The 17,589-nt window shown below is 32.7% G+C and overlaps 1 protein-coding gene across 4 annotated transcripts in view; it reads right to left on the reverse strand.

Moving 5' to 3' along the window:
• Window positions 1–17,589, reverse strand: part of Gas2 (growth arrest specific 2) — a 122,532-nt gene that overhangs the window by 42,494 nt on the left and 62,449 nt on the right. For all 4 annotated transcript variants that reach the window (XM_005335965.4, XM_078046338.1, XM_078046337.1 and 1 more), the window contains 2 exons: window positions 15,413–15,554; window positions 8,232–8,339 (listed from right to left, as the gene is read on the reverse strand). In XM_005335965.4, the coding sequence (XP_005336022.1) occupies window positions 8,232–8,339; window positions 15,413–15,554 (250 nt within the window). The remainder of the gene's footprint in view (window positions 1–8,231; window positions 8,340–15,412; window positions 15,555–17,589) is intronic.

Raw genomic sequence — 17,589 nt, forward strand, 5'->3', positions numbered from 1 at the left:
TACATAAATATTTTTAGTATTTTTTATATTTGTATATATATATATATATATATATATAGTCCCTGCAATATATGCATACATATGATATATTTTGTGGAATTAAATATATCTATATGTGTTTTTTACTTTAGCTAAAAACTTTATCTCATATATATATATATATTTATATAGAGATTTAAATTTCAAACACTGAAAAATCAATCTGACATCTACTTTAAATCACTTAAAATGCCAAATTATTGAAATAACTCAACTGTCTAATTCATTTTGACTACACTCACATATATATGTATATTTGCAGATATAAAGATACACAAAGACACACATCATTGTGTAAACATACACATGTATGTAAAATGTTTATATTAATGGTAGGGATGCTATATTATGGAGAAGTTAGAAATGCAGACCACAGCAACTGTGCATTTTCTCAGGGAAGTCATTTCATTTTCCAATGTTTTGTCAAGTTTAAATAGTTTTGATTTGTAGCTACTAAAAAAAAAAATGCCCATTTAAGATGAAGTATAGTTACCTGGGCATTGCACAACTTTGTTGAGAGCCACAGCTGAAGGGGCCCCAGCAAATTTCCAGCTGCCAGCAAATTTCCAGCTGCCAGCTGATGATTGGCTCACAGCGCCCCAGCAAACTTCTAGCTGCCAACTGATTGGCTCCTCTGCAGTGATGCTCATTGTGCTGTTTCCCCGCCCTTTCAGACCACAGAGCTGCTCATTGGGGGACTTTTTTTGGCTCTGCCCATGTGACCCAGCCAATCGGCCTTAAGAGCAGGAGGAGTGGGGGAGGTTGAGAGGCTTGTGGGAAGCTTGTGGTGGCAGTTGGGCTCTGAGGGTTTTTCCTGAGGAGCTGTGTGGTGTGGTGTGTGAGTTCTAAAAATAAAGTTCGTTTCTTTTGACAAGTGGCTCCTGAATTGTGCCCAGCCAGACTGCGACACAACTTAGAGGCATGGTAGACCTAGCTAGTGGAAACAGAGAAGAGAAAGACTACTTATTAGTCTCCATGAAGGTAGCAACAAATTTAAAAGTCTACTTATTGTTACATGGCCAAGATGGGCAAATTTTCAGGGAAGAATATTTTTGGCTTTGAGCTCTCCTTTACTTATAAATGATACATTTATAAATGTAATATTTACAGAAATGTATCTGAAGCCAATGGAAGGAAAAGAAATGAATTATTATCAATCTTAAGCATATAGAGACCTGCCTAGATAAATTAGCTTTTCTTTCATTCTTCTAATAATACAAAATTTCGGTTTTTTCTTTCTTCTTCTTTTTTTTTTTTTTTTTTTTTTTTGCTTTTAAAAGTGACATCAAGTAAATACAGTGCAGGCTGTAATCTTGGGTAGACTTTTGGTTTAAATTTTTCTATAGTTGAAGGTTTTCAACTACAAAGGATAACTCTCCTAAAAATACCACTCCATGACCTGAATTCCATACAGCAGGGGCTAGTCATTGTGTGTTTAGTTTGCATTTCTCTATAATGCTGGCCTTTCTCAGAGAGAAGGGGTTAAGAGGATTTATCAACATTTGCAAAGTCCTTAGAGAGTTGTTTTTGTAAATTACATCCATGTCATTAGCCCAGCTTCAGCAAACATGAATAAATGACAAATGAAAGTTTCTTTGATGAAGCAAAAACATCTTTCAAAGAAGAGTTTTTACAAAGCATTTAATTCTAGTTTACATACTATTGATTCCTTTTTCTGAACTAGTTCAGACTAGGGACGGAGTCTGGAAACACTCACATGTTGGTGGAGGCCATGCTTCTCTCACCGTGGATCAGAACACTATAAATGTTATCTGAGATCCTAAATATACAAGAAGCAAACACAGTCACATTATTTTCCTTTTTTTTAATCTTTATTTTGTTTATTTATTTTTTTGTGGTGCTGAGGATTGAACCCAGGTCTCACACGTGAGAGGCGAGCGCTCTACTGCTGAGCCACAACCCCAGCCCCTTAGTCACATTATTTTCTTACACACAAATATATAGTTTTAAGCCATAATGATGCTCTCATAAATTTTCAAATTAGATGAAGAATTTGTATATATATTTTTAAAAACAAATTTTTAACTTTCAGCTTCTAAGTAATGGCTGCTTCTGTAATGTTTCCACTAAGATAAATGGAGGCTTTAATCTCCTTGCTATTTGTTTGAAACTCCTTTGCATTTTTATACAACAGCCTATTATTCATCAACAATTTGAAACAGGCTACTTTTTACCTGCAGTAAATCAATATGTGTCATAAGAGCAGCAGAAAACAGAATATCACTAACACTGGACCTTCCCTTAGAGCCAGTCCCAGAAGACCTGTAAGGTTCAGTTGCTATGGCAACAGAGCTCTGATGCCTTTCTTACTTGCTGTGATAGAGTAAGCTTATTTTTACCACACAAGCATAATCCTGAAGGAATTTTATGGTAAGGTAAAAAAAAAATACACAGAGTCAACAACAATGTGTATGAACTTTCTGTTGATCTGTGATGATTTAATTTAAAAGTAGTGCAAAGAAGTTAAGTCCACAGCACTGCATAACCCTTTGCTGATTTCCATTTAAATTATTTATTTTATTTTCCTTAGGCCCTTCAAATAGTCACATTTGTTAAGCTAAGAAAGTGTAAGTATAGAATCTCACATGGTTTAAGTATAGAATCTACACCAAATGTAGAGGTATGCTATGAAAATGTTTTGAGATAATACTTATATACTTTAAAAATATTTACAATTGGTAAAAGAAGTCTCAACAACAGTATACTGACAATAAGGGAAAATTATCTTCTGATTCCTATTAAAAAGATATCAGAACAGAAAGCAATATATCTTAAGTTACAAAAGCTCTAGTTTTGAAAGTCAAATGAAATAGACAAAATGAAGCAACTTGCACGGATCCTGACATATAGTACATAACTCATAAATATTGTCACTATTATAATACAGGTAAATATATTGTATGCATTTTATGGAAGGTATTATTGATTATGCAATTGCAATGCTGTTTTTATTCTGAATACTCTAAAGAAAAAAATGGTATAAGAAATACTTAACATAGTTGAGTCTTAAATATATCATAACACGTCCTTTTTAGAAGACCAAATTTGTGAATAAAATACTTGCATTTAATGGATTTGCCACAAGATGAAGCTTGGAGTGGAATGTGATACAGGCAGGTTTGGAAATCAAACTTGAATTTTACTCATCATACCATTTACTTAAGTTCTTAGACTCTGTAAGACTCAATTTTTAAAATCTGTAACAAAAGCAATTTTCCAGATGTATGTAGAAAGGATTTTGTCAGATAATGTATATAAAGTACCTGGTAAAATGTGTGATATATGACTCTTATTAAATTTTAGTCATCTTCCATGTAATAGAACTTCCAAATGGAACATGAAGTCAAAAAAAGGAGTTCAAATTCAATATTCCTTATTAGTACCTTAAAATACATGGATTCTAACTGTACCAAGCAGGACATAAAAAACTTTAATTTCAATATAATACTGTTACAAATTATTTTTAAAGTTTGCTATTTTCATGACCACCTATTCCAGAATAATGTTCTGGAAAAAAGATATATAGGAAGGAACAATTTCTGTCATTAAATACCTTGGGAAAATGCTACACAATACCATTCTCTCCAGGAGCTTACAAATCACATTAGTATACTGAACCCTCCCAGAAAATTTAGGCAAAGAAATCAGTATTATTTAGTGGTAAAGAACATACACTCAGAGCTAAGCTGTCAGGACTTGAACCCCAATTCAGGCACTCATTAGCTTATAATTTTGGGACGTTACTTAAATTTTCTGCCTCATTTTTCTTAACTGTAATATGGGAATGTTAACAGTATCCCCCTGCCTGGAATAAGAGATTATACTGAGATATGTCAGAACAGACTAAGATAGTTAGTAATAAACGTCATTCAGAGGCCCATTGAAACTCTTTACCATATCAACTAATCCTTACAAGTAATGTCTTGAATATCTTTTGAAATTGTTATTTTTTTGAGAAATACTTGAAGTATAATATTAGGATAATGCTAAGTTGTTTTTACATAGAAAAATATTCATCACATTAATTAGACAATCAAGTGACACAAAAACGTAGCTACCTCCCAAAACATTAATCCAATGATAGCTCTTCTGCCGGAAAGTCCTGCTATGGTAATGTGAGAGCAACTTAGAGAAGTGTGAAGAATTTATCCCATGGAAGTTCCGTTCAGTAGAGTCATTCACTTCCATTCCCTGCATTATTATATTAGGTTGTTTTTGTGCCACTAAATTCTGATCCTTATGGGAATAGGTCGACAAACATTTAAAGCTTTAGTGATTAATAGGGAGAAAGGTGAATATGGGACTCTGATGAGGTCTGCAAAGAGAAACACATTATCCAGACAGTGATCTATGTTTGCAGGCTTCAGAGTGCTAATCTTCAACAGCACAGGGAGTTTTCAAAGTGCAGAGATGAACCAGTAAAGGAAAGGTAAGAGCTTCATCCAAAGAAAAATGTACTTAGTTTCACAAGAAAACTCAAAATCTTCCTTAAATATTGGCCTACTAAAATCAAAGCTCTAACAAACCTACCTACACTTTTCTAGAAAATGGGAAGATTCACAATAATAGCACCATTAAAATGAGCAACCAACTAATTAATCTGACAACTTTCAGAGGACCTTTTGTTCTCAAATTTGTGATTCTCTCAGATTACTGACTCCTTTTAGTTCATATTTTTAATATCATTAGAAATAAATGCAGAACAAAAGCTTTTTCACTCATAATTTCTATTTGATCAACAATTAAATCTATGTTCAAATATTCTTGTTCAAATCTTAATTGTAATGCTATTTCTACAAAAGCTATTTTATATATAAAGATATTTTAAATGTCTGTTTTTCCATGTAACATTTTATCTTAAACATTTCCTGACAACAATTTATAAAAAAAAATCCTTAAAACTGATCATTTTCAGTACCTTAAAAGTAATATTGTTTCAGGATCAGACATGCAAGTGATTTCTTATTGTGTCACAGTACAATGAATCTCCTGCTGTGTAGTTTTTTTTTTTTTTTTGGTTCTAAAAGTAGTGGTTTTCAAACTTCAGCACTTATCAGAATCACCCTAAGGACTTGTGAAAACACAGGTGGCTGGGTCCTAACCTTGGAGTTTCTGATTCAGTTGGTCTTGGAGGAGACTCAAGAATCTGCATGTCTAACAGTTTCCCAGATGATGCTGATGCTGGTCATCTGGGGACCACTTTAAAGATCACAGATAGATTATATACACACTCTCATGTCATCAAATTTGAGACAAGTCAAATACACATTTTTGTGGCTTCCAAGACATATTTCTGTAATACCTGCCCACAAGCTTATGCAGATTTGTGTTGCCAACTGTCTTGATACTTAAAGCCTGGGAAAACACCAACTGATTGAATAAACAGAAGAATGTTACTTCTGTCCTCCCAGAACTTAAGACATTAGGCCTGAGATTCATCAATTCATATTTCAGATATCTCTCTCTCTCTCTCTCTCTCTCTCTCTCTCTCTCTCTCTATATATATATATATATATATATATATATATATAATGATTGTAACAAAGCCATGGTGAGTTGTTCATTCTCCTAGTATGTGTAAGAATTTCACTATGGGCAATTACTATTTAACCCATGCACTCAAAAGAAAAATAATCAAAAGAGTAGCAACAACAACCATAAGATCATTTGAAAACAATTTCAATAACTGAGGTTTTTGTTTTGTTTTGCTTTGTTTTGAGTAAGAACTGCAGAATGACCAACAATTAAATTTTCTATCTGAAACAAATTGAAAGTACTAAGCAAATTATATTCATATCAATAATACATTTTTAGTCAGCATAGTTAACACAGAGGAGGAAAAAGGGATAAAATATGTACTAAAAGGCATATGTCACCTGCCTATGAAATTTTAATTCCTAATCCTCTGAGGATAATCAGAGACAAGGAGAAACTTTTTTTTTTTTTAATAATATCTTTCCTTCACCAGGGTGGAAATGGACTCAGCAATCAAAAGGCTAGAAATATCAATGTATATGTGTTTATGTAGATTTTTCATTTTTGACAGATAGTCTTGGTTTCTAATTTAAGCAGTGATAAAATGCTTTCTTTTTAAAAAATCAAGGTTTTAAAAAAGGGTCTATTTCACAAGAAATTTGTTATAAAAATAAAACTGTATGTGGACAGTACAAAAGTTAAGAAAATGAATCACTAAAATTCATTAAAACACTATTCTCAAACTTGTCACAGCCTGATAGTATAACTTTTTGGAACAACCTGAATAGCCACATAATGTATAACTCTTACTACAGGCTTGTCTGGAATATTGGAAGCATGAAATTGAGCATACACAATATGTTCTGAATTGTTTACTGATATTAAATTAAAATGCTATTGCCAAGAAATTTGATATGCTTTTTTCACTAATGCAAATTTCAATTCCTCCATAATATACATGACAAGAATTCAACAAAAGGATACCATTTCCTAAAAAGAAAAATGGAAAGTAAAAAAAAGACCCTCACATATTAAATACTATAAAAGAATGTTATTCATGCTTATGAATATTAAATTCTTTGACAAATGAACAAATATGGAAAATGAGACACAAATTTTGCCTGAAAATATTAGTTTACCTTAGAAGGAAATGTGTCAAATTTATTCATCATGGGTTTCACCAACATTTCTATTATAAAAAGGAACAATTCTTTAAATAAATAAAGCCTTCTGCTTTGACTCTAGGCTCTGGGGCCTAATATTCTAATGGAAATTGATTCTCAACTGAGAAAGGCTAGCCTGATAAAATTTTAACACATCCATGGAGATTCTAAATCATTATTACTTAATGTGGTAAAGTGAAAGCAGGTAGCTTGACTAAAAAATAATAATAATAATAAGAAAATAAAATGCATCTTTTCCTTGCAGTGAAGAACAAAAGGACAATAAGCCACTCAGGCAACTCTGTTTCCTAGTGAGGCCATACATCCAGATTTATTCTCAAACCTCCCATAATAACATATTGTTAAATCCCTTTTGTTACCATTCCAAGGCAGAAAAGCAATTTCCTATAAATTAAAAAAAATAAATCAGTAACCACTCACCTAAAATCAGGTTAAAATACAAAATGACATTATATTTTAAGGCTAAATTTTGAAAAAACTTTTCATTAAATAAATGTCGCACACTGTCATACAAATAAGTTTCAGTTAAAGCTTGAAATAAAAAAAATCCACTGACAAAATTTCTATTGGGCCATCACATATATGAGTATTTTAAAAATGTTCATTGATTGTACTAGATGCACACATTCAAATCACTGTGCTCTACAAAACAGCAAGCAAGATATTTTCACTTTATAGAAATGAGAGTAGAGTACAGTTACTTTGAATCATAAGCTCTGTTCTTTAGAAAATGGCTAAAAATAAGCAGAAGAATACTTTTATTAACTTAATATTTCTGGGACTATATCAATGCTGTATTTTTTTTTTAAAGGAGGCATACTTGGCAAAAGCCACAGACTTATATTGTGAGATTAGCAATAATCTTTTAAATACTAGCAAAACATGTTCCAAATGAAAGGTCTGAAAACTTTCCTTACTTAGTCACCATTACAAGTTATAACTGTCCATGATTTTAACTGGTATCATTGTAAAATGGACAGAGATTAGCACCAGTCTTTCATTCAGACTCAGAAAACAAAGTAAGACATGGCCGTCACTACCAAATCATGCCACTATACTAAGCATTTGGTTTTTTTTTCCTTTGATCCATAACCCAGACTTCCAGAAAAGTCATGTTGCAATCACTTGAAGATACTCAGCACCGATACGATCATCACTTCCATTATATGAGATATGGAAGAATACTGTTTCTATTTCTCATGTCAAAGATAGAGTAGTTGTCCCTTTGAAATAATATCATTAAATAAAATAGTAATATTTTGATGATATTTTGTCTCTATTATCTCTGTGTATTTGCATATATGTGAAAAAAATACAGATTATTTTATTATTTAGCCCTCAGCAGTACATTATCATGGATATTACTTTTAAAAATGTCCATACCTTGCATCTTCATTCCAACTATGAGCACTTTCTAAAAGCTCCTACTCACTGTTGTTTTCCCCTGTCATGTTCCTTCAACTCAAGTTCTGAATATTCTCATACAGAACAGGATAATAAGTAAAAGTTTACCCTAATGAAGAGAATCTTTTCTCCTACTCGGTATCTTCCTTGAGAAAGTCGCTCCACACAGAACTTGTTTGGGCATTTGCAAGGAGGATCTTCTGAAATTCGTTTCACCTGGAAAAAAAAAATGAGCAAGAAGTTCATTCTTCTTAGTAGGGTTGCATATAGATTACATTTTTTTCAAAAGCGTCAAAGCTCCTGGGCAATTAATAATTTGAAACTCATTTTTTAATCTATGGACAGAATGTGAGCACACCAATACACTTTAAACCACAACTATGCAAAGATCAGATCCTGAAAGTCTATTTTGGAGGCCAATGAGTGCACTGAGCTATAGGCCAGATGAGAAGAGTGATGATGTTGGAGGATAATGATGAGAAAATTAATTGGCACCATAGTTATGATGAGTTGTGTTCTATTATTTTCCAGATTTAAAAGACCATGAGTATTGGGTTGACGAGATGAATCTATTGAAAACAACACTAAAGTGATTCTAGGTTAAACATATTGAAAACTAGGACAGAATACATATAAACAGAAAGTTATTTCCACAGTATAATCTTATTATACTGTTTTACTCACTTTCAATAAATTAACAATAAATTATTATTTTAAATGAGGCTATTTCTTCATCTTATTTTGAACTCTATAAGATTTTCTGACATCTCAGATTCACCTAGATTCACTCTGCATTTCGTGCCTTTTTAGTAATTCCTACCTACAAATCCGACTTCTATGGCCATATCTTAGATTTACACACATTTTATGGAATATGCGGCTGAATATTAGAGTTTTATATCTAGTGTGTCTTATCCCCACTTTTGAAAACTATATAATCTAAATTGTATGTGCACAATGTTTATAATAATTGTTACCATCAGAAGATGATATAATAGCCCGTGATTTAAGAATTAAGACTTACTTTTATTTTCTGGGACTTTTCATTTCTGTGTCACATAACTGTATTCCCTCAAACTAACCAAGCAAACCCAAAACAATAATCTTTGTTTAGAGGAAAAGTTTCCAAGGAAGACTCAGAAAGCTATAAATGATGTGCAGAAGCTAAACAGAACAAATTCAGATCCTGACCAAACTGGACTGGATTTTTCTCACCCAAATTTTTTAACAAAATGTCAGAGAAATAGAAAGGGAACTTTGCACACTGTGCTTGGAATATAAAGCCATTGTGGAAGAGAGTACAGAGGTTGCTCAAAATATCAAACATAGAATTACTGTATAACACATCAATGTCATAATTCATTATATATATATATACAAAAAAAGTATTACTCTTAAAGCTAAGATGGGGAATGAAACTACATGATCATCTATGGATAATAAATAAAAAATGAAAATATGATATTTATAAACAATGGCACATTACTCAGTTATAAGAGAATCCTGCCATTTTCAAAAACATGGATGAAATGAACTTGGAGGATCAATGATAATTTGAAAATTGAAATAAGCTAGGCACAGAAAGACAAATGTCTCATAATATTGCTAATATATGGATCCTAAAAGATCAATTTCAGTATGATGGTGGTTACCAGAGAATGGGAAGATTAAAGGGTTGGGAAAACTTTGGAGATATTAGTCAAAGGATATATAATTAACAGTAAGATCAGAGGAATAAATTCAAGGAATCCAACGTACAATTTGGTGACTACAGTTAATGATGAATGCTGTATTCATGAAAAATGCAAAGAATGCATATTAAGTTTAAACAAAATTATATATATGCAATATATTGGATTTGTTAATTAGTAAGATTTAACCATATACACATATATATACATATATATTTTAAAGCATCTGTTATACATGATAAATATATACAATGCTATAAATAAAATAAATAATTTTTTAAAAATGAAACAAATGTTGATTTGGAGTTCTTACTGACACTGGAAATCTTACTCGTATCTCTTCAAACTTCATTCCCTTTTACAATCCATGAAACTTTGAGAATACTTTTTTAAATGACAGAGGAAAATAGAGTCTTCTTATGTAAGACTTCAGTTTGCTTATTCTAGAATATATTTCAGTGTCAAAACTTCATCCACATTTTGCTCATAATCATTCTTTAGATGTTAGTTGCTATCATTTTCTATGATAATAATATAATAATATAATTAGTTTAACAAAAACTATGGTACCTAGAATTTTGTCATTAAAAAATTCAATTTCTTCAAATAATAAAATATTTGACTCCAGACAGTCTTTTACCAAGCAAAAACTGTACAACAGTCATACATGAACTCACTTGCATGTTGGTGTAAATGAACAACTTGATATTGTTATAGCAAATTTCCAGAAATAATGAAAACAAAAGATAATAGAAGGAAAACCAGAAGGGTGAAGTAGTTCTAAAATAAAATTTATCTTAAGATCCATATATTGTGCCTCAACGAAAATCTAATAAGGAAAAAAAACAGTTTTTTGTTTGTTTGTTTTTTAGAAAAAAAAAACAAGAGAATCAACTTTAGGATACACATTTCATCTATCCATTGAACCATCCCTAATTTTCCAAAAATAAATTTTTTATTCTGAGTTTTTAAAAAAAATAATTGTGTATTATATCTCAGTTACTGATAAAGTTTAATTTGTTCTTGCTAGATTGAGTTCCTTAAGGGTTAAGGTAGCATTTTATAGCATTTTTTAAATCCTCAGTATAAAGCACAATGCATTAATGGTATAAAATGTGTTTGATAAGTTAATATTTAAAACATAAATGAACAGATGAATAGGAACATGGATCTATATAGAACACAAAGGGAAGTTATTAGAACAAAGTAAGACTGTATTCAAAGGACTGTAAAGATGACTTTTATATAAAAAAAAAAGTGAAGGAAGTGCTTAACATGAAGCTAGTGATCAGACCTGTGATTCTGAACTCTGAATTCTTCCCACCATGTTATACTTGGTATATATATATATATATATATATATATATATATCACCCAATCACCCTAGAATTAACAGAATTCTGCCCTGAGAGAATTGCTTAAAGGATATTCTTGAATGGGATGGAGATACTAATGCAAAAAGTATGAAAGTATGGTAATAGTAATGTCATTTCCTTGCAGGAATGCAGAAGCCCACTGATTTATGAGGGGGCAGTCATAGGACCTATTAATATGTCTACATGTGAAATTTTCAGTGTTTCTCTATGCATATCTCTTTCCATGTGTGTTTAATAAATATATTATGTGTATATATAATTATGGTATATATGATAAATATATATATATATATAGTGTGTGTATGTGTGTGTGTATGTATAAATACATATATTTAAAAGTGACACAGTTTTATTTATCCCTACAAAAGGGCTTTCATAAGAAAAGCAAGGATGAATAAAAGGAGGGTGGGAGGAAGGGAAGGAAGCTTTGTTCTTTGGTCACCAAGAAAATCAGACAGCATCAAAAATGCCACAGGCCTGAACTTGAGAGGCATCATGATAAGCACAGTTCTGCTTGCAATTCACTAAGAAAACAGTAAACTGATATTCAAGTGGTTCCTCTGGTAATAAATGACAATCCCAAGTCTGTATGGGAAGCATTTCCATCTTACAGTGTCCTTAGACAAAACTGTTGGTGTCAAATGAAGTAAAGTACAAGGAACATTTTCTCAAGTGGCCTGCCCTTCTCTAATGCCTTCCTCATTTTGAAAATGGACTTTATTTTCAAAATCAAGGTTTTTTTTTTTTTTTTTTTTTTTTAGTAGTGTAAGAGGTGGGGGCAGAAATGGAAGAGACAAGGCCAGGATGTGGACAGTGGAAATATATTGTTAAGTAAACAGTGACTGATGACATCTTTGCTTCTTCCATTACCTTGGGATAAGTCAGAGTCTGGCAGGTGTTCTGTTTTTGGTTTAGAAACCCAGCCATTTCTGCTGAAATGAGATTTCAAGAGGAGCCTGATTACTCAGAATTATACTATCTCTCATCCCCAGACTGAGGAAGTTGATGGAGAAGAGGAAGAAAGTAAGAATGGTTTCTTAGAACTGTATTCTGCTCATTGTGTGGGAACTAGCTCAACTCGAGGGAATGCAAAGAAGAGAACTAAACATGACCCTGCCATTCTATCACCACTGAATCACTCTATCAGGACATCTGGAGAATAAATTAATCTCAATGGGGCTTCACTGTGTTTCTTTTATAATGTTCTGGCTAAAGAAGGTGGGCTGTATTATCCCCCTAAAAGGTCACCTACTTTTTTTTTCTCCCACTATTCCCCTAAGTATTGAACAAGAAAATGCCAGGAATCATTGAAGGTTTCAGAATTGACACTTATTACTGAGACCATTGTCTGGAATAATCTTAACACCGGTCTTCTTTCTCTTCCTCTCTTTCCCTGTCCTTCTCTTTCTTATTTCTTTGTTCCCTTCTTTCTTCTTTTACTCCTGCACTTCATTATCCTCCTTTTCTTCTTTGTGGTTGTAGTTAATAACTTTGCCAGAGTACAAAAAGTCTATAATACTAACGAAACACAGGAACTTTTCAAGCAATCTCTATTTTATATCCTTATTCTAAAACACATGTTGGGGTGCATCAGTTTCAACTCTCAGCTGCTGTATATGCCTCACATGGGGTGAAGCAGCTGTCATAGGAGCTATTTCCTTTTTATATTAAACATATGAAATTCTGATTTAAACCGTTAGTGAAGCTCAAATTACTTTTCTCTCTGCTTCACTATCCCTGAAATAAAACACTTCAGTGAAAAGCTATACTTTAAACAGAACGAAAATAATTCAATACAGTCTTCCCTAACGTAGAATGAAGGAGACTGTAAGAGACTTGGTGTTCAAATGAATTTGGAAAATTCCAGGTTAAACAAGATCTTATTTTGGAACTCACAAGAGCTTCTAACATGCCAAAGTGCATTTCGAAAGTCTAGGTGTAGAGTACAGTAAGTTGTATTTCTCAAACTAACATAAACATGGAATTCTTTTCTCCATGGGGCATGCTGTGGTAGTGGTGCTTGACTAGGCATCAAATGATGCTTGAAAAATGGTAGTTTAAAGGCTTTCAGAACCCTCTATTCTGGACGGAAATAGTACAGAAATATCTACTTTGTACATTTCTTGCATTCAATTAAAACACCTTAGTTAAACCAATTGTTAAATTCTCAAACACCGGTAAACTTTAAAGAGGGTTTACAACCTTTCACAATGTCTTCCACTCTGTCCAGTGGAAAGAGTAGTATTTGGAATGGGGGGAAAAGAAGCAGTTTATTTATTTATTTATTTTTCAGAAGTGGAATACTGGCAAACCTTCTCCCAAATGCCTTTCATAGTTATTTCACTACCTTCTGGTCTTCTTCCTTTTTCTCCCTGTCTCAAGAATAAAGGATAGTTAGATATAAGCTAGGGAGAAAAGGGAACCATTGCAGCTACTTCCTCCTAGTTCACACAAATGGCTTCAAGTGGCAGTGTCTTCTTCTGCAGAGCTTCAGAAGAGCTACGAAGTTCACATGTCTCCAGAGCACATGGACAAACCAGATAAAGAGAATAAAGAAGAAGATTTTTATATTTTAATTACATACAATGGATAATGTATCCGACAAAGGTGGTACTGAAAAGATTCAGATTACAATATATTACTTGTCTTCAAAAAATAGGACTGCACTTTGAGAAGAATGGGTGTGAATTCCCCAGAGGTAAATTCCTCATTAAATATATATAAATACTTAAGTCAACAAGAAATGATTTGTCATTTTTGCCTGGGATGAGAAACATCAAGAATAGATTTATATAAAAGGTAACACAATGTGAATTTGAATGATGAAAAAGTATTAAAAAGTAGATTTAAAAGAGGAGGAGGAAAAATAGTGCAAAAGTAACAATGGCTACATCAAAATACAGGACCTGCTCTAGAGGATAAAATGACTGGGAAACACACATTGGGCCACAGTTTGGAGGGAATAGGTGGTGTATGAATCAACTTGGGCTTTAATATGGATCTTATGGGGGAACACTTACATAATTTTAGCTGTTTCTGAGTTGTAGGAACATTTGTAGAGAATAATTTCAAGAACCAAATGATCAACAGTGTCAAATGTCAGAAAGAGCATGATGTGAACACTGAAAAAGTAATTTGATTCTAGTAATTGATTCATTGGACTTTATATGGTAACATTGACCAGAAATCTTCAGCAGTCTGGAACCTTGACTATTATTCATTAAAGAATATGATTGTAGGTCATAGCTGAGAGGATAAGAATTAAGTATTTTAGCCCTGAGACACACATTTATAAGAAAAAGATTGAAGGGACATATTAACCCACAGTAATTCTAAACCAAAAATTAAAATTGACAGGCAGAAAGTAATTCTCATCAATATATAAACAATGCACCATTATGTGTTAATTAATACAATGTTTCTCAATTTCCTTACTCAAAATATATGTGAATGGGGGCACATTCATAAACATAGATCTAATATCTAATCATAACCAAGAACTACTTAACAGACAACAGGAGCAGCTTGAGATTTTAATTCAATCTGTTTTCTCTTATACTGTTTATTGTGATTATGAGGGTAATATAATAATATTTCCTAACTGCCTAAAACTGTGATTCAAGGACTCTGTTTATAGAGACCTCAGAGAGTTAGATAAAAATGTTTTAGATTCTAGGCTCCTCCTCTTCTCTCAGCAGGTTCCATAAAGCTTCCAAGTTTCCATTTCCTTACTAGGAAACCTGCATTTCAGATAGGAGACAGCTCTTGAAAAAACAAGGATAGACTCTGGCCAATAGCAGGCAGTCAATAAAGCTCAGTTATCTTCTCTATTATACATTTGCTTCCCCTTCTTTAACAATCCTCAAGCTTTTGTGCCTGGGCTTCGTGATCTGTGAAAAGAGGACCAGACCAGTAAACTAGTAACAATGAGGCTTCAGTGTTTTCAAATGACATTTTCAAGGAGTTATTTTCCTAGAATTTTAAATGCTACTCAACAGAATTAAGTAGCACTTTGTTTTAAATGATTAGTTGGTTCTGGATTTTGAAATGAATTGTAGGACTACCAACTTTTTCATAGAAGTTAATATAGATTTCAAGGACAGTGAAATAAGGTAAGGTCAGATTGATATGCGCTATTACAAAATATGTTGAGTAGCTTAAACAACAACAACAACATAAAAAAAAAACTAACTTGACCAAGAAGTCTGACCAATTTACTTACTGCATCATCCAGTAAGTTTCCTGTACTCTTTTTCCCAGAAGACTTTGATGAAGGAGAAGGTGAAGGAGAAGGGGCAGAAAGTGTTTCTTCTTGTTCAATTTCTTTTTCCAATTTTATCAAACCAGGAGGTTCCACACCATACCTTTTTAAAAATACTAGATCATTATAATGCATAACTTCTAATGATATAATTTTCATACATTACATTTGATTATAAACACCATAGTAAACTGCTGCCTTTTAAAAACAAAGTTAATTTTTACTGGCATTGAAATGGTAAGTTTTCGAATTAGCCTCCTTCAAGCACAGGGGAAAACACATAAACCTGCTTTGTATGTATACATGTCTATATATAAACACAGACATGATGACATACTAAAAACGAATACAAATCTTCCATGCAATATGTTGGTGAGTCAATAACATGAATAACTGTGGTAAATCTCATCTTGATTTTACCATTACCAATTTTAACTATTTTGAACACACATTTGTTAAAGGTGGAGACAATACCAGAGTCAGGTTTGAAAATAGTAACACTTCAAAATAAATATTTCCCCAGAGCAGTGTCTGACACATGACATAACCTTTGAGATTACTTTTGATAAATTATCTGTCCTAATAAAAGCTTCACAACTAGGAAACTGGAGCACTAAGGTTCTAAAGCCACAGTCTTCAGTGTTTTTAAAATAATCTACCATAGAATGAGATATTGTTAATGGACTCAAATTAAGGTGTTATTAAAATGGAAAGTGGTATTACTATTACTATAGGCTTTACATATAAATTTGCTATAGGCTTTTTTTAAGGAATTTTTCTAAAATTGTGGGAATATCAGAAATATCTCAGGACCAGAGCTTGCCAGATCAAGTTATCAACTCAACTTTACTACTCACTATCAGATGAACCTTGGCAGGCAAACCCTTTTAATCTCTCTAGACTATTGTGGGTTCTTAGTTCTATCAAGGTATAAATTTGGGCTATGTTGAATGTTCTTAAGAGAATAACATGAACTTGGTAGTGAGACTGGACAAACTTAACACACTAGAAATCACAGCCAACTAAAAGTCAATCATAAGTGAAAATGTTCTATTTGAAAGTATAAATTAGGTCAACTGGAAAATATGATTTAATTTGTAGTTGTAGGTGGACTCATGCCACCTTTTAGGAACAGGTTGCATAAGTTTTGCCTTTTTTACAAAGTGAAATGATAATAAATGCACTATTAGAGTAACAACAGGTTCAACTCCATATCCAATACAAACAAACTAGAATAGACTTGAATAAAATTGGTAACAAAGTCACACATGGAAAAAATCTCACCCTGGAGATTTTTCTTTATCTGGGAATGCTGAAAATTAGCTATGCCATTGAACATACAAAATCAACACTAAGCCCGAAATCTCTGCTTATATTGGCTTTTGAATACTTCAGGCCGCCTAAGGTATAGTCAGCCAGTCCTGAAATGCACACTTAAATGCAATTCATTGGCTTCCTGTCTGTCTGGAGATGTCAACAGGCTGTAAATCTTGGAAGTCCCCTGGGGTTGGGGGTTTGCACCTGCAAGCCAACTTAGTCATCAAATAGGTATTTTTTTTTTTAATGTTTTACAAAAGGCTGCTTCATTTTTATTTCCATGATTAACTTTATACCACTTCACATTCTTATTTTGTCTATAACGTTTTCACAAATTTATACAATTCTCCATTCTTTTCCAACTATAAGATTTTAGAGTTTTAGAAGGGGGTAGCTGTTGTTCTCAAACAGAATAAGGGTCAAATTAAAGACAGCAGGAAGGTGAATCTGCTGAAACCAAATCCTCAGACCTGCAGAACTCAGTTATAGAACAGCGGGGTAAATTCTGAAAAGACAAATACTTATTTTTGTCTCATTTTGAAAAAATACAAGAAGATGCTAGGGAAAGGGTCTATGATTAATGATTGTGTGATGAGAATATATGGATGGATATCTCATTTTTCTGGCACTTGATACAACTTTTGAGATTGATCTGATTGAAGTAACTGAGTCCCTAAACTGAGCTCTGAACTAGGAAATTTACTCAAACTATTTAGTAGACTATAGTTTTCAAACAAAGGACATCTGGAGTCTATTTTAGTAGGGTTAGAGAGACAAATTTTATAGACAAATGAAAGAAATTTCCTCTTTTTAAGGCATGT

This window comes from Ictidomys tridecemlineatus, chromosome 4 (assembly GCF_052094955.1).
Source record: "Ictidomys tridecemlineatus isolate mIctTri1 chromosome 4, mIctTri1.hap1, whole genome shotgun sequence".
Lineage (NCBI taxonomy): Eukaryota > Metazoa > Chordata > Mammalia > Rodentia > Sciuridae > Ictidomys > Ictidomys tridecemlineatus.